This window comes from Rhinolophus hipposideros, assembly GCF_964194185.1.
Source record: "Rhinolophus hipposideros genome assembly, chromosome: 19".
NCBI classification, from domain to species: Eukaryota; Metazoa; Chordata; class Mammalia; order Chiroptera; family Rhinolophidae; genus Rhinolophus; species Rhinolophus hipposideros.
In genome coordinates, this window is record NC_138065.1 from 47,601,154 (window position 1) to 47,628,493 (window position 27,340).

At 35.5% G+C, this 27,340-nt stretch overlaps 1 protein-coding gene across 8 annotated transcripts in view; it reads right to left on the reverse strand.

Annotated features, from left to right (window-relative positions):
- RABGAP1L (RAB GTPase activating protein 1 like) overlaps window positions 1-27,340 on the reverse strand; it is a 443,815-nt gene that overhangs the window by 151,214 nt on the left and 265,261 nt on the right. For all 8 annotated transcript variants that reach the window (XM_081024862.1, XM_081024852.1, XM_081024863.1 and 5 more), the window contains exons 15-17: window positions 27,222-27,296; window positions 15,291-15,416; window positions 12,988-13,131 (exon numbers count right to left, since the gene is read on the reverse strand). In XM_081024862.1, the coding sequence (XP_080880988.1) occupies window positions 12,988-13,131; window positions 15,291-15,416; window positions 27,222-27,296 (345 nt within the window). The remainder of the gene's footprint in view (window positions 1-12,987; window positions 13,132-15,290; window positions 15,417-27,221; window positions 27,297-27,340) is intronic.

The window sequence follows — 27,340 nt, forward strand, 5'->3', positions numbered from 1 at the left end:
CTTTTGACCCCCTTCATTCATTACACCCATATCTCATACCCTCCTGCTCTGGCAACCCCCAATCTGTTCTCTGCACATACGAGCTTGACTTTTTTGTTTGTTTTGTTTTAGAGCCCACATATAAATCTATGAGATTTTTGTTTCTCTGACTTACTTCACATAGCACAATGCCCTCAAAGTTCATCTATGTTGTCGCAAGTAGCAAGGTTCCATTTTATTTTTATGGCTGAGCAATATTCCATTGTACATGTGTACCACATCTTCTTTGTCCATTCATCCGTAAGGGGAAAGTTAGGTTGTTTCTATACCTTGGCTATTGTAAATAATGCTACAATGAACATGGGGGTGCAGATATCTTTTCAAGTTGGTGTTTTCATTTTTTTTTCAAATAAATACCCAAAAGTGAATTGTTGGATTTTATGCAATTCTATTTTTAGTTTTTTTTTGAGGAACCTCCATACCGTTTTCCATAGTGGCTGCATCAATTTACATTCCTGCCTACAGTGCACAGGGTTCCCTTTTCTCCACATCCTCACCTACACTTGTTGTTTCTTGTTTTTTTGATGGTAGCCATTCTAACAGGTATGAGGTGATATCTCATTGTGGTTTTCACGTGAATTTCTCTGATAATTAGTGATGTTGAGCACCTTTTTATGTGCCTGTTGGCTATCTTTATGTCCTTTTGGAAAGATATCTATTCAGGACCTCTGCCCGCTTTGTAATTAAATTGGTTTTTTGCTATTGAGTTGTAGGAATTCTTTATATATTTTGGATATTAACATCTTATCAGATATATAATTTGCAAATATTTTTTCCCATTCAGTAGGCTGCCTTTTCATTTCGTTGATGTTTTTCTTAATTATGCAGATTTTTTTAGTTTGATGTAATCCCATTTGTTTATTTTTGCTTTTGCTGCCTTTGATTTTGGAGTCAGATCCAAAAAATCACTGCCAAGACCAATGTCAAGGAGCTTATTGCATGTTTTCTTCTAGGAGTTTTATGGTTTCAGATACATTCACGTCTCCAACACATTTTGAGTTCATGTGTGTGTCTGATGAGAGACAGTGGTTTCATTTCATTCTTTTGCACATGGCTGTCCAGTTTTCCCAAGACCATTTATTGAATAGACTGTTTTACACTGTATATTCTTGTCTCCTTTGTCATAGATTAATTGATCATACATGTGTGGTTTTATTTCTGGGCTCTCTATTCTGTTTCACTGATGTATGTGTCTGTTTTTATGCCAGTGCCATATTGTTTTGATTACTAAAGCTTTGTAATATAATTTGAATTAAGGAGCGTGATGCCTCCAACTTTGGTTTCTTTCTCAAGATCGCTTTTTTGACTATTTAGGATCTTTTATAGTTTCATATAACTTTTAGGTTTGTTTTATCTCTACAAAAAAAAAAGCCACTGAAATGTTGATAGGGCTTGCACTCAGTCTGCAGATTGCTTTGCGTAGCACAGACATTTTAACGATATTAGTTCTAATCCATGAGCATGGAATATCTTTCCATTTATTTGTGTCATCTTCAATTTCTTCCATTAATATGTCTTATAGTTTTCAGTGTATAGGTCTTTCACCTTCTTGGTTAAATTTATCCGTAGGTATTTTTATTCTTTTTGATGCGATTGCAAATGGAACTATTTTCTTAATTTCTCTTTCTGATAGTTTGTTGTTAGTGTATAGAAATGCAACCGATTTCTGTACATTGATTGTGCATCCTGAAACTTGACTGAGTTATTTTTATTAGTTCTAACCGTTTTTTTTGGTGTCATCTTTAGGGTTTCCTTCATATGTAAAATCATGTCATACTCAAGTAGTGATAATCTTACTTCTTCCTTTCCGATTTGGCAGTCAGGATTTATTCTTTATGGTCTTATTCCCACTGAATATTACGTCGGTTGATATTACAACACAACTATTTTGGCTCCCCCCAAAATTCCTTTCTAAACCATCTATTTCATCATACCATTACCCCAATGTAAACTTCCAGTGGCCTCCCATTTATATAACTATGCTCCCCAAACGGATACGCCAAATCCAAGGCACAGCATGAGACAAAAAGATGTGGGAAGAGTTAGGCACATTCCTGTTTCCACACCCTAACTGAACAAAGTATTTGTCCTATAGCATATTATTGGGCTTACAATATAACAAAATCATTCTAATAATCCATATAAATGTAGACTCCTTTAAGCTCGACCACGTATTTTTATTGTCAAAGAAAAAAATAGGCTTAGTCAAAGTAAGGATGCCTGATATTAAGCATGGAGAATTTACTGAGCATCAAGTTACACTTCTTGAGGTCGGAGGGATAGTGGAGGGGGGGATAGGGGTTCACAGTGTGAGGGATATAAATGATGAACGTCTAAGTATTACCTTGTCTTGTACACCTGAAACTAATAAATAAATAAATAAATAAATAAATAAATAAATAAAAGAAAAAAAAAGTTACACTTCTACTTTACATAAAAATTTATTTGTGAATCTGGCTTTTGAAAAGCTTTGATTCTATGGGAAAAGGGGAAGTTTTAGATTTTAAAAAAAGATTTTAAAGCTCAATATATATATATATAAGATATTACTAATGATCATATATCATTTTCTGACTTAGTGAAAGTCCCCCAAATAGCCTGTATTGGAAAAATACAGATTCATCTTCTTTCCCTATTTGGCAACTGCTAACTCTAAAAGGTTCCATCTTGTTCTTTGCCTAAATCTTCATGAAATAAAATATCTGCCTATTTTTAATCATAATTTGTCCAGCTGCAGCACTGCTGTGAAACAAACCTGATGCAGATATTAGCGCCGAGGAAGTTGAGCTGTTAAAACACTCATCTGTTCTCTGTCAACTTGGCTTTGTTGCTAGGCCCACAGTAATATCTAAGCAAAAGAGTCTTGACAAAAATCAACAGACCCAAGTTTTTATCCCCAGAATCAACACTAAAAATACAGCCATCACAGAAACATTGCTGGATATTTCCCTTAAGTTTTGTGTTTCTCTGAATTAATTACCTTGAACTGTTACTTTATTTCCTAGAATTTGTCAATATAATGATTTCTGAGAAATGAAAAGGTGCACTGTTTCATGCCTCTCCATCTCACTCTTCCCAATCCTGTAGAGAAATGAGGCCTATGGAATGTGACAACTACTATATGGGACACAAAGTCATTCCCAAAATACTCTGCTGCTTAAAATGATCAAAAAGCACATACCGTTCAGCCCAGACACACTCCAATGTAGAAGTACAACAACTGTTAAGTCAGCATTCCTTAAACTTGAAAATTAAAAAACTTGGGGGCATTTGTTAAACATGCAGATTCCTAGGGTCACATCCTCAAAGAATCCGGAGTCTCAGGTGGATCTATAGAGTTTGTATATTTAACAAGAACTCCTCAACACCCCTCCCCCCAAAAGTGATTTTTAAAATTGAAATGCAATTCAAATACCATAAAATTCACCTTTTAAAAGAGTACAATTCAGTGGTTTTTAGTATATTCACAAGGTTGTACAACCATCTCCACTATCTAATTCCAGAACATTTCATCACCCCAAAAAGAAACCTCATACATATTAGCAGTCTATCCCCAAGAATAAGGACTGGATCATATTTCTAGTTGGTGAACAGGCAAAATAGTATCTGTCTTCTAAAGGTGACCTGTTTTTCAGAAGCCTGAAAACTTCATGTATTTCAAGGTTGACGCATGGTATCTGGATATGTTTAGTACTATTTGCTTCAACTCACTGTCACTGATTATAAGCTGTTTACTTTCCAAGTTGAAAGCTTATTAATTACTAGATAAAATGTGCTATGATTCTAAAAGAGCATTTAAAGGAGACACATTACCAGTACTGTCGGACAACTATCTTTCATCCTTTTACAAAAAGGCATATAGTAATACTAATAAATGATCTTTAAAACATATTTACAGTGAAAAAAAGACTTACAGGGAGAGAGAGATTTTGAATACTCAGAATGCTCTAATTTTTCTCTGTGTTAAGGCTGCTTTTGGACAAAATGGACTCTTGCCTATCTGCCAGTTAGCATAAACGAGACCCAGATGTGAGTAGTATGTCAGACCTCCTTCACCGGGAAGTTGGAGAACCACTAGACCATGACCACGAAATGCCTTAAGTAAGAAATGACCGCCAGATGGTGACGCAGTCCAAGCTGCAGTGCAACACGTCCATGAGGCACTGGAACACGCAGGAAATCGCTCTATTCAGTGGTAACTTTCTGCCATTATTCCTCAGCAAAAAAAAAAAAAAAAAAAAAAAAAGGGCAAAATGGACTAGATTACTAGGACATGGGTAAGAAGCAAAATGTCAAGTGGACTTCTAAAATATGAGTTTGAAAATTCTCAATTTTTTAAAAGTGGTCTTCACTTCAGATAAGTTCACTTCACTTCTTCAGATAAGACCATCTGAAAAGCAGGAGACCAGAAGGTCCTATTATGCCTTTTTAAACCAATGTAATCAGCAGTTCTAGTGCTGGTAGCTGGATATTTATTGTATATCTTGATATAATTCAGAGGCCATGGGGAAATGATAAAAAGGTCAAACTATTGTTTGATTAAAAATGCCAAACAATGGGTGCTGATAGGAAAGGACCTGAGGAGGGAAGCTGGAGAACACCGGGCGCATCAGCAGAGGCCATTTCATGGCGAAATTCTGTCAGACCACAGAAGAGCACCTGGGATATGAGGACAAGAGTCTTAGACTGAGAGACCCAAACAGACGTTGAGGATTGATAAGACTGACTTTTAAAGGAGAGGATAATGGGGGCTTCTTAAGAGAAGCAAACACCATTGGTCTATTTGTCACAGAGACAGATAAGGATAATCAGGCTATCTGCTCATGTCAATTAAAACACAAAAATTTCAAAAAGCGATTTCTAAGTTGGCCAATTTAGAAGCTGAGAAAAGTGACGGGCAGCAGTCTGCTTGGAGAAGGTAAAAACATACAGGAAAAGAGATGTCAAGCTTTTAGGCCAGTGTATGGCCCAGAAATACTCTCCAGAAAAGCCTGCCAGTATCCTGTCCTCAAATCTTTGCGACTTAAAAATAGAAGCCAGAGAGTTTATCAGCAAAAGCTGGGTATGAATAAAACCAGATGGTGAAGACAAGTAACTACTCTCCAAAACAAGGTCTCATTTTCAATCTACTTTCCGCTGATACTATACGATAGAGTTCCTTTTCTATTGTACAATCTAACTAATTCATAAATTGGGGGACTTGGCCTGGAATCTCACCCTTCATTCCTCTCCAGTGGGGCCCTAGGCTCAGTCTTCCTCCTACTCACTGTACTTCAACAGTGGCCCTCTTTTAGTTTTTAGAACACGTTTATTTAGTGGGAAACAACAGAAGGGTCCTCAGCAGAGGAGAGACATGATCTGATACGTATTTTATGAAAGTCTCTCTGGATGCTATGGAGAATATAGGATAAAAGAGACGGGGTCAAATGGGAAGACCAATTAGGAAGTTACTAAACCATCTGTTACTAATAATTGCAATGGAGGCCTTTAAAAATGTATTAGATGCTTTCACAATAGAATTTCCAGACAATGGAAAGCATTCAAATATTCTATATCACTTTGCAGATAATCATTAAAATAATTTATGTAGATCAAAGCTACATGCTGTCTTGACTCAAAACCCTACCAGCAAAAATTATACCATGAAAATAATTTGGAACACTGCTACACTTCAATCCCGAGGACCGTAATTTTTAAGATTATACTCTATATTAAAACTGTGCAACTCCCCATTCTAATGAAATAAATACCTGTGGCTGGATAATATATAGCTGGTTTTTGAGATGCATTAGTCTTATTTAATAAGCATTATGTTTATCAAATGCCAAATTCCAAAGCAGGCAATATGAAGAATTTCAGTCCATGAGATAGATACATGTACACCAGAAAGATTTGGTTAGGTCAGATTCAGCAATATCCTTCTCAGAAAATCTGCCTCCCTGTACAGCTGCTGTTGAGTGGGCTGTAGGTCATGTGACTCACCCCAAAACTACCCTTGACCACGGCACACTGGGCAAGAGATGGACAACTAGCCTGAGGTGAGCCATCCCTGTACCTATGACTACGCAGGCTTATTTTAAAATGTGAGCAGGACCAATTAGGCTGCCCCTTAGAAATTTCATCTGAAAGACTTAAGAGATTGCCAAGAGCTGATGATACAAGAGTTGAAAAGCCATGGTAGATCTTTCTGAGATATTTTAGGCTCTGTGCAAAACAAAGCTACAAAGAAATAGGTCGGGAAAGAAGGGAGAAGACCCGATTCATAAAGAGTGACAGAGAGCAATACAGATGAGTGTCTGGAGTTTCTCTGGCACCTGTTCTTGCTGAGGTCCACTCACTCATTTTTTCCAGGATTCCCTCTATATTTATAACAACCTCCCACTGTAGTGGAGCTACTATGTCTGGGTTTCTGTTTCTTAGAACATCTTAAGACAGAAGGAATTCCTAAAGATATTAACTTAATTTTTCTCTTAAAACTCAAGAGCAAAATTATTTCTCAGCCTCTGGGATTTCATAAACACATTTAAATGAAGATAATGAAAGTAATTTCATCCATTAGTTCTTTGTTCCTTTTTCCTTCAACAGCTATTTCTTGTGTGACTAGGTATACAGCAGTGCACAAAAGAGATATGGCTTCTTGTTTCGGAAATGTATAATCTAGTGGAGGAAATAGGCTTTTCAAAAATAATACACAGTAAATAAATAACCAGCAACTACAGGGTGCTATTGGAGAAAGTAAAAGGAAGGACCTACTTAAAGATGGGTGATTAGGGAAAGCTTCGTAGAGGAAGTAACATTTAACTTCAGACTTGAAGGAGTTAGCCAGGGAGAGTGAAGAACACATTCTAGGCGAAGGGAAAGAATATGAAAATGGTTTTAACCTGAACAGATAGTAAGTGTTCCAAAAACTAAAAGAGGGCCAGTGATGAAGTACATTGAGTAAGGGGAAGACTGAACCTAGGGCCCCACTGGAGAGGAATGAAGGGTGAGATTACAGGCCCAGTGAAACCACGTGAGGTTTGTTTAGTGGGAAACCACTGAAGAGTTCTCAGCAGAGGAGTGACATGTGTTTATGAAAACCTCTCCGGATGCTATGGAGAATAATGGGATAAAAGAGACAGGGGGATCAAGTAGACAGACCAGCTAGGAGGTTATTGAATGGATATGAATTTGGCTTGGAGAGAGAAAACAGGCTCAAGACCTTCTTTGGAAGTGGACTTGATAAACCAGTGTACAATAATATTTCCCAAATACGGTTAATTATAAATTGCTCAGAGATACATATGTATCAGAGATACAGATATACATATGTAATAAAAATATAAACATGCATGGGAATGATAAACGTTGAATACTGTGTAATGGTTTCTCCAAGGACAGCAAAGCAGTGTGGTCAGGAAGATGTAATAATATACAAAGCTAATCTCATCAGTCTTGTTTTATTTCTTAACCAGAGAGGCAGAGATACAGAAGTTCACTGTATGTATTAATGCCTTTTTGTATGTTTTAAATATTTAATCATAAAAATAACAGAATATGTTTAGTTATTTTACTCAATCCATGTATAAAAGTTTAACCGCTCTGAGTTTTTCTGCAACAAAAAATACTATAAAATGTTGTTAGTTATTCCAATGCATGATGACCTGTACGATTTTTGTTAGAAAAATAACTGTCACCCTGAAACTTTAAATCGGTCATCTTTGCTTTGATTATATGAACTAAACAACCGCCAACTAAACACTGAGGGTTACTCAACAGGTTCAAGACACATAAGGTCTCTGTGAGTCTTCCAAGTACTGTGCATCTGATTTTATTGTAGCACTCCTATTTTGAGCAGTAAGCACGTACCTTTATTATAAAGTATGAGGTCTTTACTCCCCCACTGATCATCTTTCTTAATTATTCCACCCTCTATATTTCTACTTAAAGGCGCCGATAATGACCTTCCATGTTCCCAAGGGTACCGATACCTGCCTCTAGAACAGACATTGCAGACAAATGGTAATGCAAGCATCGCCAGAATAAAGCATGTATGACTAACAATAATATTCCTCGTCCCTCAACAATGTCATCTGTCTCCCAGATGCCCTCTGAAGCGTAGAAGCCGTACGACCAGCTATTCTTTCCTCTCACCACTACACTAAAGGAAAACATGTCATCAATAAAACTTACCCCAGATGACCCATCATCACATCCTGTCCTCTCTCCCTTTGAAATTTGTCTGGACTTCAACCACTTCTTACCACCTTCACTGCCACTAACTTGATCCAAACAACCCAGATTACTGCAGTCTGCTCTAACTGATCTCCCATGTCTCCCTTTGAACCCCAGAACCCCCCTCCCAATCTTTTCCAACAGGGCAATTTGAGTGACCTGGATAAAATATACATCAGAGCATGTCTTTCCTCTCTACTCAAAACTCTCCAGTGGTTTCCCATCTCAGTCCAGTAAAACCTAAATTCTCTCCAAGGGTCAGAAGACCCTGTTAAAATCTGTCACATTCCTCTTTCTTTCATATTTGACTGCATAGCACTTAGCACCTTTGATCTACATATTCTACTAAGCCATTTGTTTGCTGTCTGTCTCATCTGCAAGGATAACAACTAATGAGGACAAGAGTTTTATCTGCTTGTTCCTTCCTGCTATATCCCCAAAGTTGAACAGTGTCAGCCTTTAACTGGACTTTGGTACATGTTTGTTGAATGAATAAGTAAATATTCCTCTAAAGGTCACAGGAAGCATGGACAATGGTTCTGCCATGGTAGCTTGAGGTTTCTGTCTCTTTCAATAAAGACAAAAGTAATGATAATACAAGAAAGTTGTAATACAACCAATGTGAGAAAAATAAAGGCCTTGTAGGTGGGAGAGAAGTTAGGGTCCAGAAAAAAGATTTTAGAGAGAGTTTTTTTCTAGTCCTGAAGATTTTTATCGCTAAGTAAAAGTTAAAGCAGCCAAGTTAGGCAAAGCATTCCCCCTACTGAGTCTCGTGGCCAATTACTACTTGTAAAGTTTTCAAGAAATTTTATATTTATAAATGTTAGGAGTCTTAATCTTCCTTGTATCAGCCCATTCTGATGCATTTTAAATTCAATGTGTTACTTGATAAAGGTGTTAGTTAATGCTACTGTCATAATAATATTGCAATATATAACCAACACATATCAAACCAACATTCTATATACACCAGACTTACAAAACATTATATGTCAATTTTATCTCAATTTTATAAAATTCAACATATTTCTGTTTGAGGGAGGAAAGTGAGGCAAAGAGTAAGAATATTATATAATGAATCTATTCTTCAGATAACAGCTTTAAAAAACTGCCTTCAAGGGGCATTATACTAGGTGGTATTTAATAAGATATTTTAAGTAATGTCATTTTTTTAAAAAAATTACCCTTCTAAAAAGAAAGGAGAGGCAGGAAATATCCTCTAATTTGAAGGGTCAATGATTTCCTTAAATTTCATGAAATACCAAGTTACTATATAAAGCTGAATATGTTTGATACTCTAAAAATTGAACTATCTGGAAAGAGTCAAATTCAAACACCAGCTGTCAGTTATCTTGTCAAGACTGAAAAAAAATACTGTTTTCCTTATGTCTTTTGAAAGAAGGTGGTAAAGAAAATACTTTTGGAGGACTACTTGAATCACTTGTCAAAAGGAAATAGAATAAAACTTCCATTAAGGTCAATGGCTAAAATTTTGGTTTTAGCAAAGAAGAATCTCAACTGGGGAAGGAAGGGTCACATTTAGAAAGGTAATAAAGAACCAATAGCTAGTTACCCCTCTCTGAGGAATCTCTGAAGTCAGCCAGTTTATTGAAGAAACTGAAAGCAACTAGGTAGATGAAGCAGAATGGAAGGTAATATTATTAACTGAATATTTACCACATAGTGGGGACAGGACTAAGCACGTGACAGTTGCAGTCTCATGTGATCCTTTATATAAACCTGGGAGCTTCATTTAACAGAGAAAGAACCTGAGACATGTATAGATAGGTCAAGCGATATGAACAAGGTGATACAGGAAGGTCAACTAAAAAGTCAAATATCTTAACTCCAATATGAAACTGTCTCTATGTTCCTTCTTCTTTAACTGAATACATTGCTGGATTTTCCCCATCAGGGTAACTTCTCTCACAGAAAAACAGAAGTGATTCAGCTTTTAGAGCCAGCTCACTCCCCATCTGTATGCAACTTCAGAGATCAAGTAAATGACTACAATCACCCAATGAGTTTCATTTTGTTTCATATTCATGAACTCTAACCTGATCCAGGACCTTCCCTCTAAAGCAACAACAACAAGAAAACCACAAGGAAGACTTTTACTGAATAAAACCTGCCCTTGACCACAAGGAAGACTTTTACTGAATAAAAACAATTCAAAAGGTCATGCTCAAAATACTTGGAAAGCTGCTTGGTGGTAACTACTAAACCATAGCATATGCTTGCCCTCACCCAGCAATTCCACTCCTAGATGTATACCCACAAAAGTGCATACGTATGTTTACTGAAAGACAAGTTTAAGAATGTTCACAGCAGCACTCTTCATAATAGCCCTGATCTGGAAACAACCCAAATGCCCATGAACAATAGAATGGAAGAATGGATAAACTGTAGTATATTCACACAACGGACAAACAAACCATGCCTAGAGGCAACTACATGGATGAATCTCATAAACATAATGATGAATGAAAAAGCTAGACAAACAAGAGAGTTCATATTGGATGGTTCCATTTATGTAAGGTTCAAAAACTAATCAAAACTAATCTATGGTGTTAAAAGTCAGAATACTGATCACTCTTCAGAGGGCTGATTGAAAGGGCAGCTACGAGGAGGAGATCCTCAGAAAATTTTTTGAAAAATTAACACCTTATCATCTGAGAATTTCCTAGCCTTCCATTTGCAACTAAACATTAATCCATAACCATCAAAACGTGAACTGTTTTTCGTTAAAAAGAGAAAATACAACAAAATGGATGATTCTATTTAAGACTATGTTACTATTTCTTTCAGAATATTTTATCACATATGAAAGAATAGCTTTAATGTAAATATTTTATTAACTATAAGAAGGAAAGGGGCAAAGAGAAAACACAGACAGGCAGGATATAAAAGTTTACCTAAAAATTTCCTTTGCAAAATAATACTCTGACAAAGATGAGTTAGTGGAAAGAACGAATATCCTGAAGTGCAGTCCAATATTATTTCCAATAGTTTGTTTTGAAAAAGCTACTTTACTCTGTTAAGGGATGTTATTTATTTCCCTGCTTAACATGATGCTGTGATTGCAATTTACTCCATGTTGTGGAAATCTATGCAACTTGCTAAAACAGCTACATCGCACAGGTTTACGAGAAGAGAAAGTAACATCTATCTGTGAGCTCTTATTAATTTTAATGAGCCCTCAGAGCTTTCAAATAGTATGATTGTGAATCACAGTTGACAAGTGATGAGAAGACTTATAAATTTACTTTTCTTTTCCTTCCCATAACTGTTGCTAATTTTCTTAGCAACTGACATTAGAAATTCAAGTATTTTCAAGATGAAATTTCCCGAGAAACTGTGAATCTGGGTTCCAGAAGACCGAGGGATGATACTCTAATATCAGGTAGAGACAATTTTAGAAAGTCACTATTCTAGTGAGCACCATTTTGACTTTGAATAAGGCTTTAGCTCCTAATTCTCCATTCTTCCTATAAGTAAATTCAGATAGGAATTTTAGAAACGAATTTGTAAGTAAAACAAGTAGGAGAATTAATGTGTTCTCAGTCAGGTTATCTAGCTGTTATGTATTCAGAATTTGAGAGCTAATTGTGTAACCCTCAGCAAGTCGCCTGACCCTTTACCAAAACATGTTGCAAATGCTGAAAAATCTTACATGCCTACAAAATTCTCTGCACCCTTCAAGTACTGGGCAACTGCCAACTAGCAGCTCTGAAGAGCAAAACCCAGCTATGCCTGCATATATAATAGTTACTGCTGTAGTAAGCTGAGAAATAATGCTATGTTTTATATAGCTTATACATTTCCTCCTTATAAATCTTATTTTTATAATTAAATTTCTAGCTCCTAGGGTGATTAAAATAGACTTTTCTTTTAAGAAAGAGGAAACTTTATGTAAGAAAAGTAATATTGTAATACAAAACTGTCTAGATTATATTAGGCTTGTACTTTTGATGAATTACTCCAGCTTTTAAATTTAAGACAGGTATATTTTATATACGTTTATATTCCCAATTTAAAAAAATTCTTCTCATCCAGCAAGTTCCCATCATTGCTAAGACTGTCAAACATTTTGATGGTAAGTACCTGTGGCATGTATGTGTAATGTTGCTTATTTCTTCTAAAGAGTAAAGTAAATAAGTGTAGCCATCTAACGAACTAAAAGCAATAAAATAAAAACTATAGGTACTTAAGAAATTGTGCAAACTAATTTTTGAAATATTCTACTGTCTAAAAATATAGTTATATGATGCAGAAACTTTATCACTTCTCTATTTTCTGCTAGGAATCTCAAACATCATATACAGAGAGGTACCTTATGAATGGAGGGTTTAATTACTATAAAATTTTCATATATAGTCACTCAGAATATAATGCATTACCATTACAAAAACCTGATTCTGAATTTGTTTATTTAACTTTCAAGGTCCTTTATATTAGTAACCCATTACTATAGAGATATAGGCTTATTATGCATTTAATTATAGAAATTTACTCATTTTACTTCATAGGAATTATATATGCCTTCATATTCTCATTGCTCACAAATAATAAAATTACACTTCAAATAGTGTTTACTAAAAAAGTCAAACAGAACGTTTCGGTCAGTACTTATGGCTTCAAGTCACAGGAAAAAAGAAAAGAAGAGAACGGTCACCACTGTGAGCGGAACTCGTTTCTATTTGGCTCAGGCATGAGAGATGGGGTTCACTGTACCTCACACAGCAGTAAGTCGATGATATGGAAGACCATGCAAAGTGGGAACTTGGCAGTGAAAAGGGTCAGGAACCACTGAGACGCATACATATGAGCTTCCAGGTTCAGATCACAAAAATGGCTGTGCAGGTCCGGTAACTGCTCCTAAAAGTCAAAGTGGGAAATTTAGGGAACAGAACATTGAAGAAGCTTTATTTCCTGTCACAACTGCAATGTATGGCAAGCTTTCTACGAACACTTTGAATGTACTGCAGCCTTCACTGAATTGTATGTAACTATACAGAAGTGATGACAGGAGATGAGAATTAGGGAGATGACAGATCACTGAGGAAAATACAGACAGACTTGTTAGGAACAAATAACAAAGATCATCTCTTGCTCACTTGACTGGTCTTGCTCCCTTGGGAAATGCTCGCTCTGACAGATAACCCACCCGCCATCTAAGGAATATCATGACTCCAAGATCAAGTGACAATATCCCCATTCAGGTTCAACTCCTAACTCACTAGGAAAGAAATGTATTTAATGTCAACATCATCTGGCTCTATGATACCACTTCAGTGTATTTTTTTTGACAATTTAGAAAAGACTGAAACATATCCAAATTGTTAAAAACCTATCTTCACTATATTAGAAAAAGTGGCGAAGTACAGAAGCTGCAAATGTATAATGCATGAAATTGAATGTCTCCTTAAAATGACTTTATATGCTAGCTTTATCTTTTTCCCCAAGTTATGCAAGTAAATGCTTTTCAGGAGAATACAAGGCACAGTGCAAAGCATTAGATTAGCATGGTATTCCCATAACTGAAAGACAAAGGCAGCGATATGTAAAAACCCACTTTAGTGTTGTTTGTATAGACAGCAGAAACAAACACAAAAAAAATCCACTCCTTGCACGAGATGCTCTTTGAAAACCACCCAAATGTGCCCATCTAGTACTTTAAATGGGGGGGGGGGGTCCAATGCTCATCCAGTTAACAGACAAGAAGTGCTAACAGAAAATATGTTTGGGTTTCTTCATAGCACCGTGAACTTGCTATTCATTTATCAGGTACAATTATTTAACTCTCAAAGCGCTGAAGAATTGTGACCCTTGAAAAAAACAACACTTCTGTACATGCAACGTGAAACGTGAATTATCCCAAATACTTACTTGGAAGAATTAAATCTCTAAAAAAGAGCCTATTGCTTTGAATGTCCATAGTTGCCAGATTCTTCTACATAACCTTTTCCCCCCTCCATGCTCATTTGTCATTGCGCTTATAGTTCATTTGACACCCCTCCACCCGTCTGTTTCTTCTTCACATTTAAGGTCTTCCACCCTCCTATAACCCCTTCTCCCAGTAAAGCTGTCCTCAACCTCACTGCAAGCTCTCCGTTCCCAGTCCCCCATTCTTACAATCTCCTCTGGCTTCACGTCCCTCTTCAGATACTTATGGAGCGTCTGACAGGGCACGTCAATGCGCTCCTCTCAGTGTCTTCCGCACCATTCCACTAACCTTCTCCCCAACCACTTCACCTTTCACCAATATGGAATCAATCCGTTCACGTATTTTTTTTTTCACATTTCTCTTAGGTTCCCACAACCTCATATAGAGAATACATAGATCCATTATAAATGTAAGATTTCTAATCTCAGGTGGAATTTCAAAGCTACTCTGATAGCTTTTATCAACACTAGTCCATAAGTTTGCCCTTGCTCTCAATCTTTTTTATTACGTAATGTTTGACATATATGTGAATGTTTCTCAAATATATAAATTTATATATACGTATTATAAAATAGTAATAATATTGTCTGAGATTAGGAAATTATGTGGGGAAAATTTTAAAGTACATCCCTACACTATAATACTTTAGGTGTTTTTTTATTCTCTTACCAATATCTTTCTGTCTCATCTAAGTATTCTCTTCATGTGGACTTAAATATGGAACTGGTGCTAATTAACATAGAGAAAGCTCTCAAGTATTTCAACTTTTATTATGTCAGTCAATATCTTCATTTCTTTACAAATAATACTCAGCAATCTCTTCATTGACTTAACTCACTACATTCACACTTCAAAGTGTATTACAGTTGAATATTTAAAATGGAAAACTATTTTTAAAATGGTCAAATGGTTAAATAAATTTTGCAATATGAAGAACAATGTAGATATTGGTCAGAAACCAAATCTACTTGCATTTTCTGTAGAATTCCATTAAACTTTCACAAATCGTTATTGTTCATCAATTGTATTAGATTTTTTTTCTATAACTCAACCAATCCGTGAGTGATAAAAGCGCCAAAATTTTACTTACCTGCATTAGTCTCTCCAACTGATAGAATTTGCAGTGAAGATCTTCAAAGTTGTTTTTGTAGAGGTCTCGTAAACCATAGTCATACATGATTTTCACCAGAACACAGAATGCTTGTTCCTCTGGCATCTACAGGAAATCAAATACAGAATATGACTGAATGGCATTAGACAATTTTCTTCATGTTATTCATCTCCCACATTAATGGTTGAATTAAGTTCTTCAGAGGCAGCCTCCTGCAGTGATATAGGTAAGAATTGCCTTCAAAGCTTGTGGATGAATTTTCCTCTTTTGTTAATTTTAATTATCCTTTCATTCATTCATTCCTTCATTAGGCCATCTTAAAAATAGGCAACACAGGCATGTGACTCAAAAATCAAAACAATGCAAAAGTATATAAAGGTAAACACCTCACTCTTCTCTATCTCCTTGATATTAATCCCTGTGCCTGCCCACCCCCCTGGTTGCATAACTTTATAACTACTCTTAATAATTTTCATGTTTTCTGCCAGTGTTTCTTTATGCCAATAAAAGAATTACACATCTTATTTTATTATTTTTTTGTAGTAGTATTGTAGTTTTTGTAGTATTACCATTTTTGATTCTCTAAGTATTTCTTTACTTCTATTTTATCAACGAACTGTTTCGGGCCTTGACTTGGACCCCGGATGTTCAAGTCAGCAAACATTTTTAAACTTATATTCAGTTATTTAGAACATAAGTACCCTGCATTCTTTTCTCCGTTAGCAATTCTGCCACGGAAGCCTCAAGTGGCACTAACTTGCACATACAAGCTCTACAATCCTTCTCTTACCACCAGTTCTCAGCCTCTCTGATCTCTATGAAAAAGGCTCAACAAGGAAGTGGCACATCAATAACTGTACCCAGCCCCAGAGCAACGAATTCACTTTCTGTCCCCCTCTTTCTAAGTGAATGATGATGATTTCTTGAATATTTTACCATCTAGTATCATTTTATAAAGGGGATGAACCTTTATTTCCTTAACTGTGGTAGAACCATTAAAGTGCAGAAAAGGTTTAAATGCCTTTCGTCATTCATGCATGCAGCCACTAAACATGAGATGAAATGCACTGTGGTAGGTAGGCCCTGGGGATACAGAGGTAACGATGTAGCATCTTCCCAAAGTAAACAGGAATTCTACGTGAGTTTGATAGGGACACAGAAGTCTTGGGATAGGGGAGTTGGATGTGTGGATGAGGAATCAACTACAGCTAGAGTATGCGTACAAGGATAGCTGGGTATGAGCCAGACCAGGACAAATAATTCAGGAAAATGACAAACAAACATAAATTTCTGCTCTGCTTTTAGGCTTAGAGCTTAAATTCTCTCTCTCTCTCTCTCTCTCTCTCTCTCTCTCTCTCTCTCTCTCTCTCCTCTCCTCTCCTCTTCTCTCTCTCTCTCTCTCTCTCTCTCTCTCCCCTCGCTTATCTTTTCTCCCCCTTCTCCTTTCCCTACCCCTCTCTGTCTCTCACACACATACGCAAAAACAATATATTTACTAAATGTTCTTCAAAACAAAATTTTTGAAAGTTTGAACTTCATCCCTAAAAAAAATAAAACTGACAATCCTAACCCACAACCTTTATTTAAAACATATACATATATTTGGGGGAGGAAGATAGTCTTGGAATTAGTATCTTTTATGTCTAGCTTTAGTAATAGAGCCAAGCTTTTGATTTTCAGTTAGTTCATGTGCCACATGAAAATAGTAGACTAAACCTATAAAATACCAGTCCAGCTGGGGTAGAATCAATACTGGCTATCTGTGAAGACTAAGGTCAGCTCTAATAAACTCTTATGGGATTTCAGATATTATCTCATCATAAAACTGACTGAAAATGAAGACAGAAAAGGAATGCTAACAAAATGAGTGAGAAAGTAATGGAAATATGTATAATCCCTAGGAAAGTGGAAATGCTACCTTCTCCCAGTTCAAAGACGAAATGGAATCTATTTAGCATGTCTAAAGTTCTCATGGTATATTTCTTTCTTAAATTAATGTATTCCTTATCAGTAGTAAGCATATAAAATTTAGCAAAAATATCAAAGTTTTTAAAAATGGAAACAAATACCTAAAAATGTATAAAATATGCCTAAAAAAATATACTGATTGACATTTACATTGCAGAAAAAAGGAAATTCACATATTGACATAATGGTATTTTGCTTTTGAAGGTAAGACAATGCACGTTTAAGGAAGATGTTATACCTTATTAAAACGCCAATAACATGGAATGAAGGCTGAGCCTAGATCGATGGTATTGTAAAACATAAGATATATGATAGGAAAAGATATTTTGAAAATCGTGAATAATAATCATTTTTTTGATAGCCACTAATGACTTCAATAACGGTAGGACAATTTACTGACAACAATAAATTATTAGCTTTGTCAACACAAATAAACACCATAATTCCAATAACAAGCTGGGTAATAGGGAAATTGCTGTAGCTTTAGCAGTATTTGGCCATTACTGTAACTCATCAAATACTTCTAAAATTCCCACTTAAAAAATAAATGGGAAGTGATATACAGCAGCAGCACCATTCTACAGTATTTCCATCTACCGTGTTTCCCCGAAAATAAGACCTAGCTGGACCATCAGCTCTAATGCATCTTTTGGAGCAAAAATCAATATAAGACCCGGTCTTATTTTACTATAATTTAAGACTGGGTCTTATATAATTATATTTATATATAATATATAATATATAAAACGTATATAATAATATATTACATATTATAATATACAATGATATATACAATGATATATAATATATCTATATAATATATATTATATATAATAGTTATATAATATATAATTATACTATACATAATACATATACTATATATAAATATATATACCTAATATATAAAAATTATATATAAATTTTTATATAACTTATATATAATTATAAATTTATATAATATATATAAATTATATATATATAATATAATACTGGGTCTTATATTAATTTTTACTCCAAAAGACGTATTAGAGCTGATTGACTAGCTAGGTCTTATTTTCTGGGAAACAGGGTACAGACAAGAAAGACAGACTCAAGAGCATAGATACAGTAAAATGTGGCAACATAATCACTGAGTAATTAATTTTCAATATTTACTATTTTCAATGTTGCTTAATTATAAATTTATATCATTTAATTTATCCAGTTAATTAACTGAGATATAATTAACATATAACTGTGTATAAGTTGAAAGTGTGCAGTGATATGATATGCATATATTTGGCAAAATGATTACATTAGGTTAGTTAACACATACATCATCTCACATAATTACCACTTTTGTCTCTTAGGTTTGATCATAAATGGCACTTAGAACACAAAGTCTGTTATTCATTTAAGTTGACGAGATCTTTGCTTTCTCTGAATCCCAAAACTCTTTGTGGCATGTAGTGTAGTTATTTACATGTTCCTACTAACCTCTGGACACTGAAATAACTTACTGATATAACTTTGTATTCCCCAAAGCTCTTAGTATATAGACTTGAATAAATATCAAGTATTAGACATTTGTTTAGGGTAACTTTAGCAAAACTGAATATATCTGCCTTTATCAATGAAAGCAGGTCAACAAGCAGGGCAATCTGTTGTCAGCTGCAAAGGTAAGAGTCAACAAAAATGTAGAAGGAAAGAATTTGGAGTGAAAGCAGAAGCGTGGGGCAGCCAAACATATAAGTACTTATAAAAGTACTTGATTTTTAAAAATATTATTACAAATGCAACATATAAGAAACTTTTATGTATCTGTACTTTGCATTGCCTACTAAGCTTATCCCTTAATTAGCATAAAGAAAATCAATCACGATTTCAGAAGCAATACCTACTTCTAGTTGTACTATCAAACGTCACCTTATTACAAGAGTGGGTTCCCCCACTAGGTAGTATTGTGGCATCTGCCTTTTTTTAAAAAGCAGTAAAATAATGATTTAACTTATTATAATGATTAATATTTCATTGAACTAGGCAACCCAATTTATCATTGATATGCAATTAAAGTACAAAAAAATAAATCACTAAGCAATATATTTTTAAATAAAATATTAAGTTGTTGGAACACGGTGGGTCTCTAACACTGAGTATGCATTTCTGCTGTTATGGGGGCTTTGTCATGGAATCAGTGTTGTTTTATTGGGGAAAGGAGGAAATAAACATTAAAATCTTGTAATTTAAGATATCAAAATGTCATCCATGGCGCTATGAAATACAAACCCAAATACCTGTTTCACACGTACAATCTGAGACTCAAGCGTGACATAAACACTGTTTGGTAACAAGTATTGATTACCATCTGTACTAACAGATAATCACTGAATGGAGACAGTCTCCACGCTTCACTGCTTCTGTCTGCAGCGAACCATAAAAGAAAGCAGCTCTAAGGGCTTCCAAGTCTTTAAGACGCACCAGAATGAACATACATCAGGCTGTTTTGTGAAGTAAAATTAAATGTTGGTAATTTAAAATAATCCCCTTACTTAGGACTAAACTAAAATTTCTATTCTACGTAATTGTGGTTTCACATTTTTGTGTAATCAATCTACCTTTTTTCTGAGAAGGCACTGAACATTCCACTGATTTTTTTAAATTTTCTTCAGCAAATGTGGAGGCGAGTGACTATTTTGAAAATCATAAGCTCATAAGTCTTCATTTTCTGCTTACACATTGAAAAGCAAATTAAATGAAATTTTCTAGCTGTTTTTTTTCCTTTTAAATCAAATATAGGCTAAAATACATTTAAATTGAACGTCTATTTATAAGCCATAAAACATACTGCACAACATATTAGTCTGCTATGTGTGATCAATATAACCAATGGGACCAGGGTCCAAAAGAAAATTGGCCGTGCAAATAATTATTAATTTTAGAAAAAAAGCTGCAGTTACCATTATTAGAGGCATTCATTTATGATCCTATTTGATCCTTTCCAAATACGAGGTGTGATCAAATGATAATGTTTGAATGAAAAAATGTTTAAATTAAAAAATATATTACAGTAAAAGACATATTGCCATTAATCCTCCTCAAAATGCTTCACTTCAACCACACTTATCCCATTGTTCTTGCCACTTTCTGAAGCAGTTCTGAAAGTCCTCTTTTGTGTCTTTAGTTGCGCTGTTGTGGCTGCCTCGATATCCTGAATCATTTCGACTTTGGGGAAGAGCCAGAAGTCCCATGGTGCCAGATCCGGTGAATAAGGTGGATGAGGACACATCGTAATGTTCTTATTTGACAAAAATTGCTGTGACACAGAGCGTTGTCATGATGGAAAATGATTTATGGCTCACTTTTAAACACACCTTCTCTCAACTATAGCTCACACCCGACTGACTGCACTGAACAAGTTGAAACTTGTCACTGTTACTAAAATTTGACATGCCACTTCCCATATTGAAGATCCCTGCTTTTCCATTGGATGGCACTCGGCAGCAGCATTCACCGTATTTTGTGATCACAACGAAAAGGCTCCGTGTCACACATCGCTTCTGGTAGGGTAATTTCTGTCAAATAAAAACATTATGGTGTGTCCTCATCCACCTTATTCACCAGATCTGGCACCGTGCAACTTCTGGCTCTTCCCCAAAGTCAAAATGACCATGAAAGGTAAACATTTTGAATCAATTCAGGACATCGAGGCAGACACAACAGCACAATCAAAGACACTCATGAAAGAGGACTTCCAGAACTGCTTCAGGAAGTGGCAAGAATGATGGGATAATTGTGTTCGAAGTGAGTGGAGGTATTTTGAGGGGGATTAATGACAGTGTGTCTTTTACTGTAACTAATTTTTAATTTAAACATTCACTGTATTTTCTTATCACACCTTGTCAAGTAGATATTACTTTTACATTTTAAATATTAGACCAGTGAAGTTCAAAGATGTTAAGTGAATTGCCAGTAACTACACATCTATTAAGTAAAGCCTGGATTTAATCCCAGGGCTGCACTCTTTTTGTGTCAGATATAAAATTAGACTCTTTATGTTTACAATATAAGGTATTCAATATTCATAAAGACCTTAGAAAGATAGTATTATTTCCATTTTAGAAATGAAAAATCTGAACCTCAGAGAGTTTAGGAAACTTGCTCAAGGGTCATATAACATGAAAGGGATTAAACCACGTCAAATTCATAGTTGTGCAATTTACTATCCTATGAATGAATTCAGCTTTGAAAGGGCAGATAAACCTGAGATAGCTAAAAGGGAGGACCAAAGAAGATTTTTTTTTTAAGGTAAACTGTCTTGAATACGAGTATGTTTACAGGACAGAGAGAAGATTCTGGGAAAAGGCTCCAAAGCACTGATGCAAGAATTAACTCAGAACAGGAAAATCTCTTGGATTTTAAGAAAAAAGTGATTTGGGAGTATAAAAGGACTTGTTTTAAAAATCCGCTAAAACTCTTGTAGTAAGGATATCACTATAAGACGATGTGATGTTTCTGACTAGCATCCTCTCTCCCTATTGTTTGGTATCAAACCTCCTTTTCCTCTGGGAAAACCATTCATTGCTCAGGAGGAGCTGATTCAGCTCCCTGTCAGAACTGAGGTGGACTCGAGACCTGGTCCAGGCCAACCTGAATATCCTAACTTCCTGGCCCTAGTAATTGATTCACGGATGGCAGGTGCCCAAAGCTGTCCAATTAGAGTCCTCCAGGGACTTTTTTTTTTTTTTAATGCAGGAACTTTAGGAAAAGATGGTCCTTTTAAATGAAGTTATAAAACTGAAAGGATATGAAGCCAGGCCAGCCAGCAGCTGTGTTGCCCACTCTGTGACCTGCCCATTTAATTAGGGTATCAAAATTTAAGCAGAGACTCAGATTCCTGATGACAAAATGTGATCTCTGGAATCCAACCAGGTCAAAATCATCTCTGCCCTGGACTTGCCAGTTATGTGAGCCAAAAAGTTTCCTTTTTAATTGAAGCTATTTTGAACTAAGGTTATGTCACACAGCAGAGAATTCTGAATAATACAACGGCACAAATATTTTAACATATATATACATAAACACTAGAAAGCTTCTACCTTGTCTGTGGAATGTTGATTTCTCTGAAAAACTAAGAAGAAACAACTCTGCTGCTGATTTCTTAGGTCTATTGGTTAAATGTTATCCTAAGCTGTCTTTTTTTTTTTGAGGGGGGGTGCATTAAAGGATTCCTAATTTTTAAACCTTATTTTATTTTGAAATAAACCACACAGAAAAATACGTACAAGTTAAATTTCTTCTTCCATGGATAATTGATTACAGAGTAAAACAGGTTAAGCAATAGAATACTGCCAACCCTTCTGAAGACCCCTGTGGCCCCTTACCAATCACGATGTCCCACTTTTCCTCGGAGACATCACTATCCTGACTTCAACATACCCACTTCATCAGCATCATTTATATTTTTCTAGCTATGTAGCATTCTAAAAATAGACTTCAGTTTTGTCTGTTATTGAACTTTACACTAAATGGAATCACATCAAAGGATACCAAATATACTTTGTTTTCTTATTAAACCTTATGTTTGTCTGAGTTATTCATATGAACCTATGTAGCATAAAACATTCATTTTTCATGGCTGTATAGTGTTCCACTACATAAATAGACCACAACTTATCCATTTTAATGTCTAATTGTAATTCTAGTATTAGATATCCTATCAGTGTGCATTTGAATTGCTTGACTATTATAAACACTGATCATAGGACAATTTTAATATACGTACATAAATTTGACTAAGGTATATATCTAGGAATGGAATTGCTGAGTATGTATATTTTTATCACATAAAGGCAAAATGGTTTCCAAAGGAGCTATGCCTACTAAAAGATTTTATTAAAAAATTCAATAGTTTTAAACATTCTGGATTATGCAAAAATAATACTTTTTTATAGCTGGAAAACTTCCACACATGCCAATATTCATATGCAAATAGTAATTTAAACCTTCAAAAGGAACATGATTTTTCTAATGGTCTAAAGAAAGTATATATTCAATAAGAAAAATTTTCAGCTGCTTGGCAATGAATGTCAGAAAAGTATGTTGGGTTAAAAATTATCTAAAATATTTTACATGGGTTTTCAAATAAATGAAATCTATGAAAAGACATTATTATAGTTCCAATTAAGCAAAGACTAACACCATAATAATGATATGACTGATTATTATTGCATGTTTAATTTTAAAGGCAGGTGAGGTGAACACTATAACGGTCACCAGCAATCTATGCTACATTTTTCTCCAACTGTAAATGATAAATTGCTTGTAATTTCATCAATAGGTAAAACAGCATCTATTGGGATAAACACTTAATTCTTCCACTGCTTAAACTATGACAAGTTACAAAGTTATTATCAAAGCAGCTGGAAATTTCCAAGCACCAGGCAAAGCTAATAATTTCTTAAAACTACTTAGACATGAAAACACTTAAAAATTCTCAACTTTTGTTTTTGAACATACTTTCATTTTTGGTCTTTATTTCCTCTCAGGCAGTGAATGTGAAATATAAATGACCATAGGTGAGGAAAAGGCAGCATCCCAAAAAGAAGCAGGTTCTGACAGTGATTAATATGGAGTTGCCAAAGAATGTCTGGCAGTAAAAGGAAGCCATAGCTTATGTAACTGATAAAAAATTAGTCAGTAAGACCTCGATAACGTATCTCCCTGGAACCTGAGATAGTGTGTTTGATGAATTATTTAAGCTAGACCGTATTCTTCTACCTGTTTAAACCATGGAGGCAAAAATGTGGAAGAAAAAATGACAGTCAATTCCTATACAAATTGGTAAATGGGATGAATTGGTCGGTTAATGAAATATGCTGATTAACAGAAATATCATACATACTGTCAATTAAAAACTACAGTATGTTTTTCATTTAAAGGCAGTATGTTGAATATCAGTTCATCTTTCCTCAAGAATTCTGAAGTCATTTCTGTATTTCCAGTTATTTTATAAGCCATGGCAACAACTGCACAATTCTATTAATGTAGGAAGTATAAGAGCCTGGACTGAATTTCTATCCATCTGTGACATACTTTGGAAGCAATTTTGCTGAATAAGTTTACAATAACCAACTTGCCAAGTGACCTTTATAATAGAAGAGATAATGTAGGAAAAAATTCTGGGTATTTGACTTTCTAGTTATTTGATTCACTCTCTCTTTTTTTCAGGAGGAGGTGTTTCCAAATAAATACGATCTTACAATTAACTAAACCTCTGTTAAATCTCAGAACCTATTTCTCGGATATTCTTTTCACTGAATTTTAATCAACATATTATAATGTGTTTAAACTTTATACACTGGGCTACAGGTCCAAAATGCTAAACCATGATATACTCCAAGAGTACTGTGTAGAAGACACAGCTTCTCCCTCATGGCGGTGTTACTATACAGGTTCCTTTCTCATCAGAGTTACTGTACACGCTCCTTCCAGAAGGACAGTGAGTCTGAACCTTGGTGAATGTATATCCACGTCCCTGCTTTGAGCTCCAGCTCCTTGGGCTATGGAGCTGACTATTCTAGATACTAGATAGGTTTAGTAGGAGAACAAGGGCTCCGAGAATTTGACCATAAAGTGCTTTATTACCAAAGGGCATCCCAAGAAGATGGGCTGTGGAGTTCTCAAAAAAGGAGGGGTGCCAAGGACAGTACCAAGAAGAATAGGTAATATTGCAGCAGAGGAAGAAATCAAATTCAAAGCTAAATAAAGTGAATAATCCCACTACCACTGTATATCATTATCATTAGAATTAAGTTATCAGAACTAGAACCATGAATCTACCATAACTGTTTTCATTTCCAGAATGCAAATGTAGAAGACATGCTTTCGTTTTAAACTTGCTGGATCTCTCCCCTGCATTTGACATTATATATTGCTTCCTCCCTACTGAAAATCCAGAAATTCTTCAAGGATTCCTCTTCCTCCTCAGCCCTTTAAATATCTGGCATCCCTGGGCTCTGTGCTGTTCTTCTTGCTCTATTTATTCTTCTTAGATGATCTGGTCCACTCTTGGAATTTCAGCTTTGATTTCCCCCAGCATCAGTCTACAGTATCCAATTGGTTGCTGGACAGGTTCACACAGCTATCCCCCAAATATCCCAGACGCAAAGACTTCAGAACAAAATTCATCATCAGTTCCTAACCTTTTTTCTCCATTCAATCTCCACGGATGTATTTTTTCTAACTCAGCTCAAAATACCACAGTTCACCCAGTCACCAAAGCTGGAAAAGTAGGCATGTTACCTTTAACCTTTCCTTTGTCAATCCACCTATAAAACCTACCAATTTTGCCTCCTACATGTTTCTTAATTCTGTTTCTCTTTCTCTGGTTTCCAACATCTCTCCTGTAGATTAACATTTCCTAAGTGGCAGTTTGTTCTCTTCAGTTCCACCCTCTGCATGGGTATAACAAGAATTTATGGGAAATGGACCTCTGATTGCCATTCCCTTGATTCAAACTCATCAATGGCTTCTCATTAGCTTTACAATAAAGCCCACATTTCTTAACATTATTACAAAGTCTTCAGAATGGTCCTTGCCCAGCTGACCTCTCCCTGCATACAATTCCTATAGCAACTGTATAGAAATTGTAATTTCATATTGTTCCCTTTACATGCTGTGCTCTATTGTGTTTCCATTCATTTATTCCTATTGTTCCTTTTGTTTGGCAATCTCTACTCTACCCCCTCCCTAACCCATCTGGTCTCTCCAAAACTCAATTATTTATATCTTGGCAAAACTACTATCTCCTCTAAAAAGTCTTTCCTTAAAGTTCCAGCAGAGCTAAGTTGGGTAATTCCCTCTATTCTCTTACTCTGTGTGTCACTTTTGCTACACACACTGTAAGATATTTAGTGAACACCAGAAAAATCAATACAGTGGGGTGGGGATGAGGGGGAAGGTAAGGGGATTAGAAAGCACAAATTGGTATTCACAGGATTGCCATGGGGATACGAAAGACAGTTTGGGGAACATAATCTATAATGTTGTAAAGATTTTGTAGGATGTCAGATGTGCACTTGTCTTATTAGGGAGACCACTTCAGGGACAGTGTAGATGCCTGACCACTGCACTGCACACCTGAAGCTGAAGTGGAATAATACTGAATGTCAACTGTAATTATACACACACACACACACACACACACACACACACACACACGTACACGCACACAAAGGATACAGAGTACAGCATAGGAACTGTGTCAATGGAATTGTAACAACTATATACGATGTCAGAGGGGTAGCAGACTGGGGGAGGGGTTATCACTTTGTGAGGGGTGAAATGTCTAACTATTACATTGTTTTATATACTTGAAACTAATAAAAAAAAGAAAAGAAAAAAAGAAAAATCAATGGAGACACATACAAAGAGTAAAAATAATAAGTATGTGTCTACATTATCTGTGCCCCATCCTGGACCATGCGGCCTCTGAGAACACAAATCATAAATTATTCATATTTGTAATGCCACTTCCTAGCCCAGTACTGACAACTGATGCTCAAGAAATGTTCTGTTAAATACAGGTGGCTGAGTAAAAAGAGAATATACAAAAATAAATCACAGAAAAGATCAAAGATTTCCTTGTCACATTCCTTCCTAATGGTCCTGAACTGCTCATATTGGGCAGTTATGTTGACCTCTTTAATTCTGTAGGGTTCTAGTTAAAAATAACTCCAAGCAAGCAATTTATTCCCTTCTAGCCAATAAAATTAATTCTATTGAGAAACTGTACTGTTCTTGACATCAGATCTCTTACTTTATCACCAAAGGTACATTTTAAAAAGACATGCCAAGTGCAATCTCCATCAAGCACATGGAAAATCAGAAGGGAAAACAAAACCAAGCAGAAAATAAAATAAACTTGGCAGCAAGTTTATTTTTATTACATGGAAAATTACTTACATGCAGCAGCAATACAGCAGCAAGAAAAGACTGCCCTTGACAGTACCCGATATCTTCATCGTAGACGGAGTAGGCCTAGAGAAAAGATGGAGAGAAAGAAGGCTCATAAACATTTACAG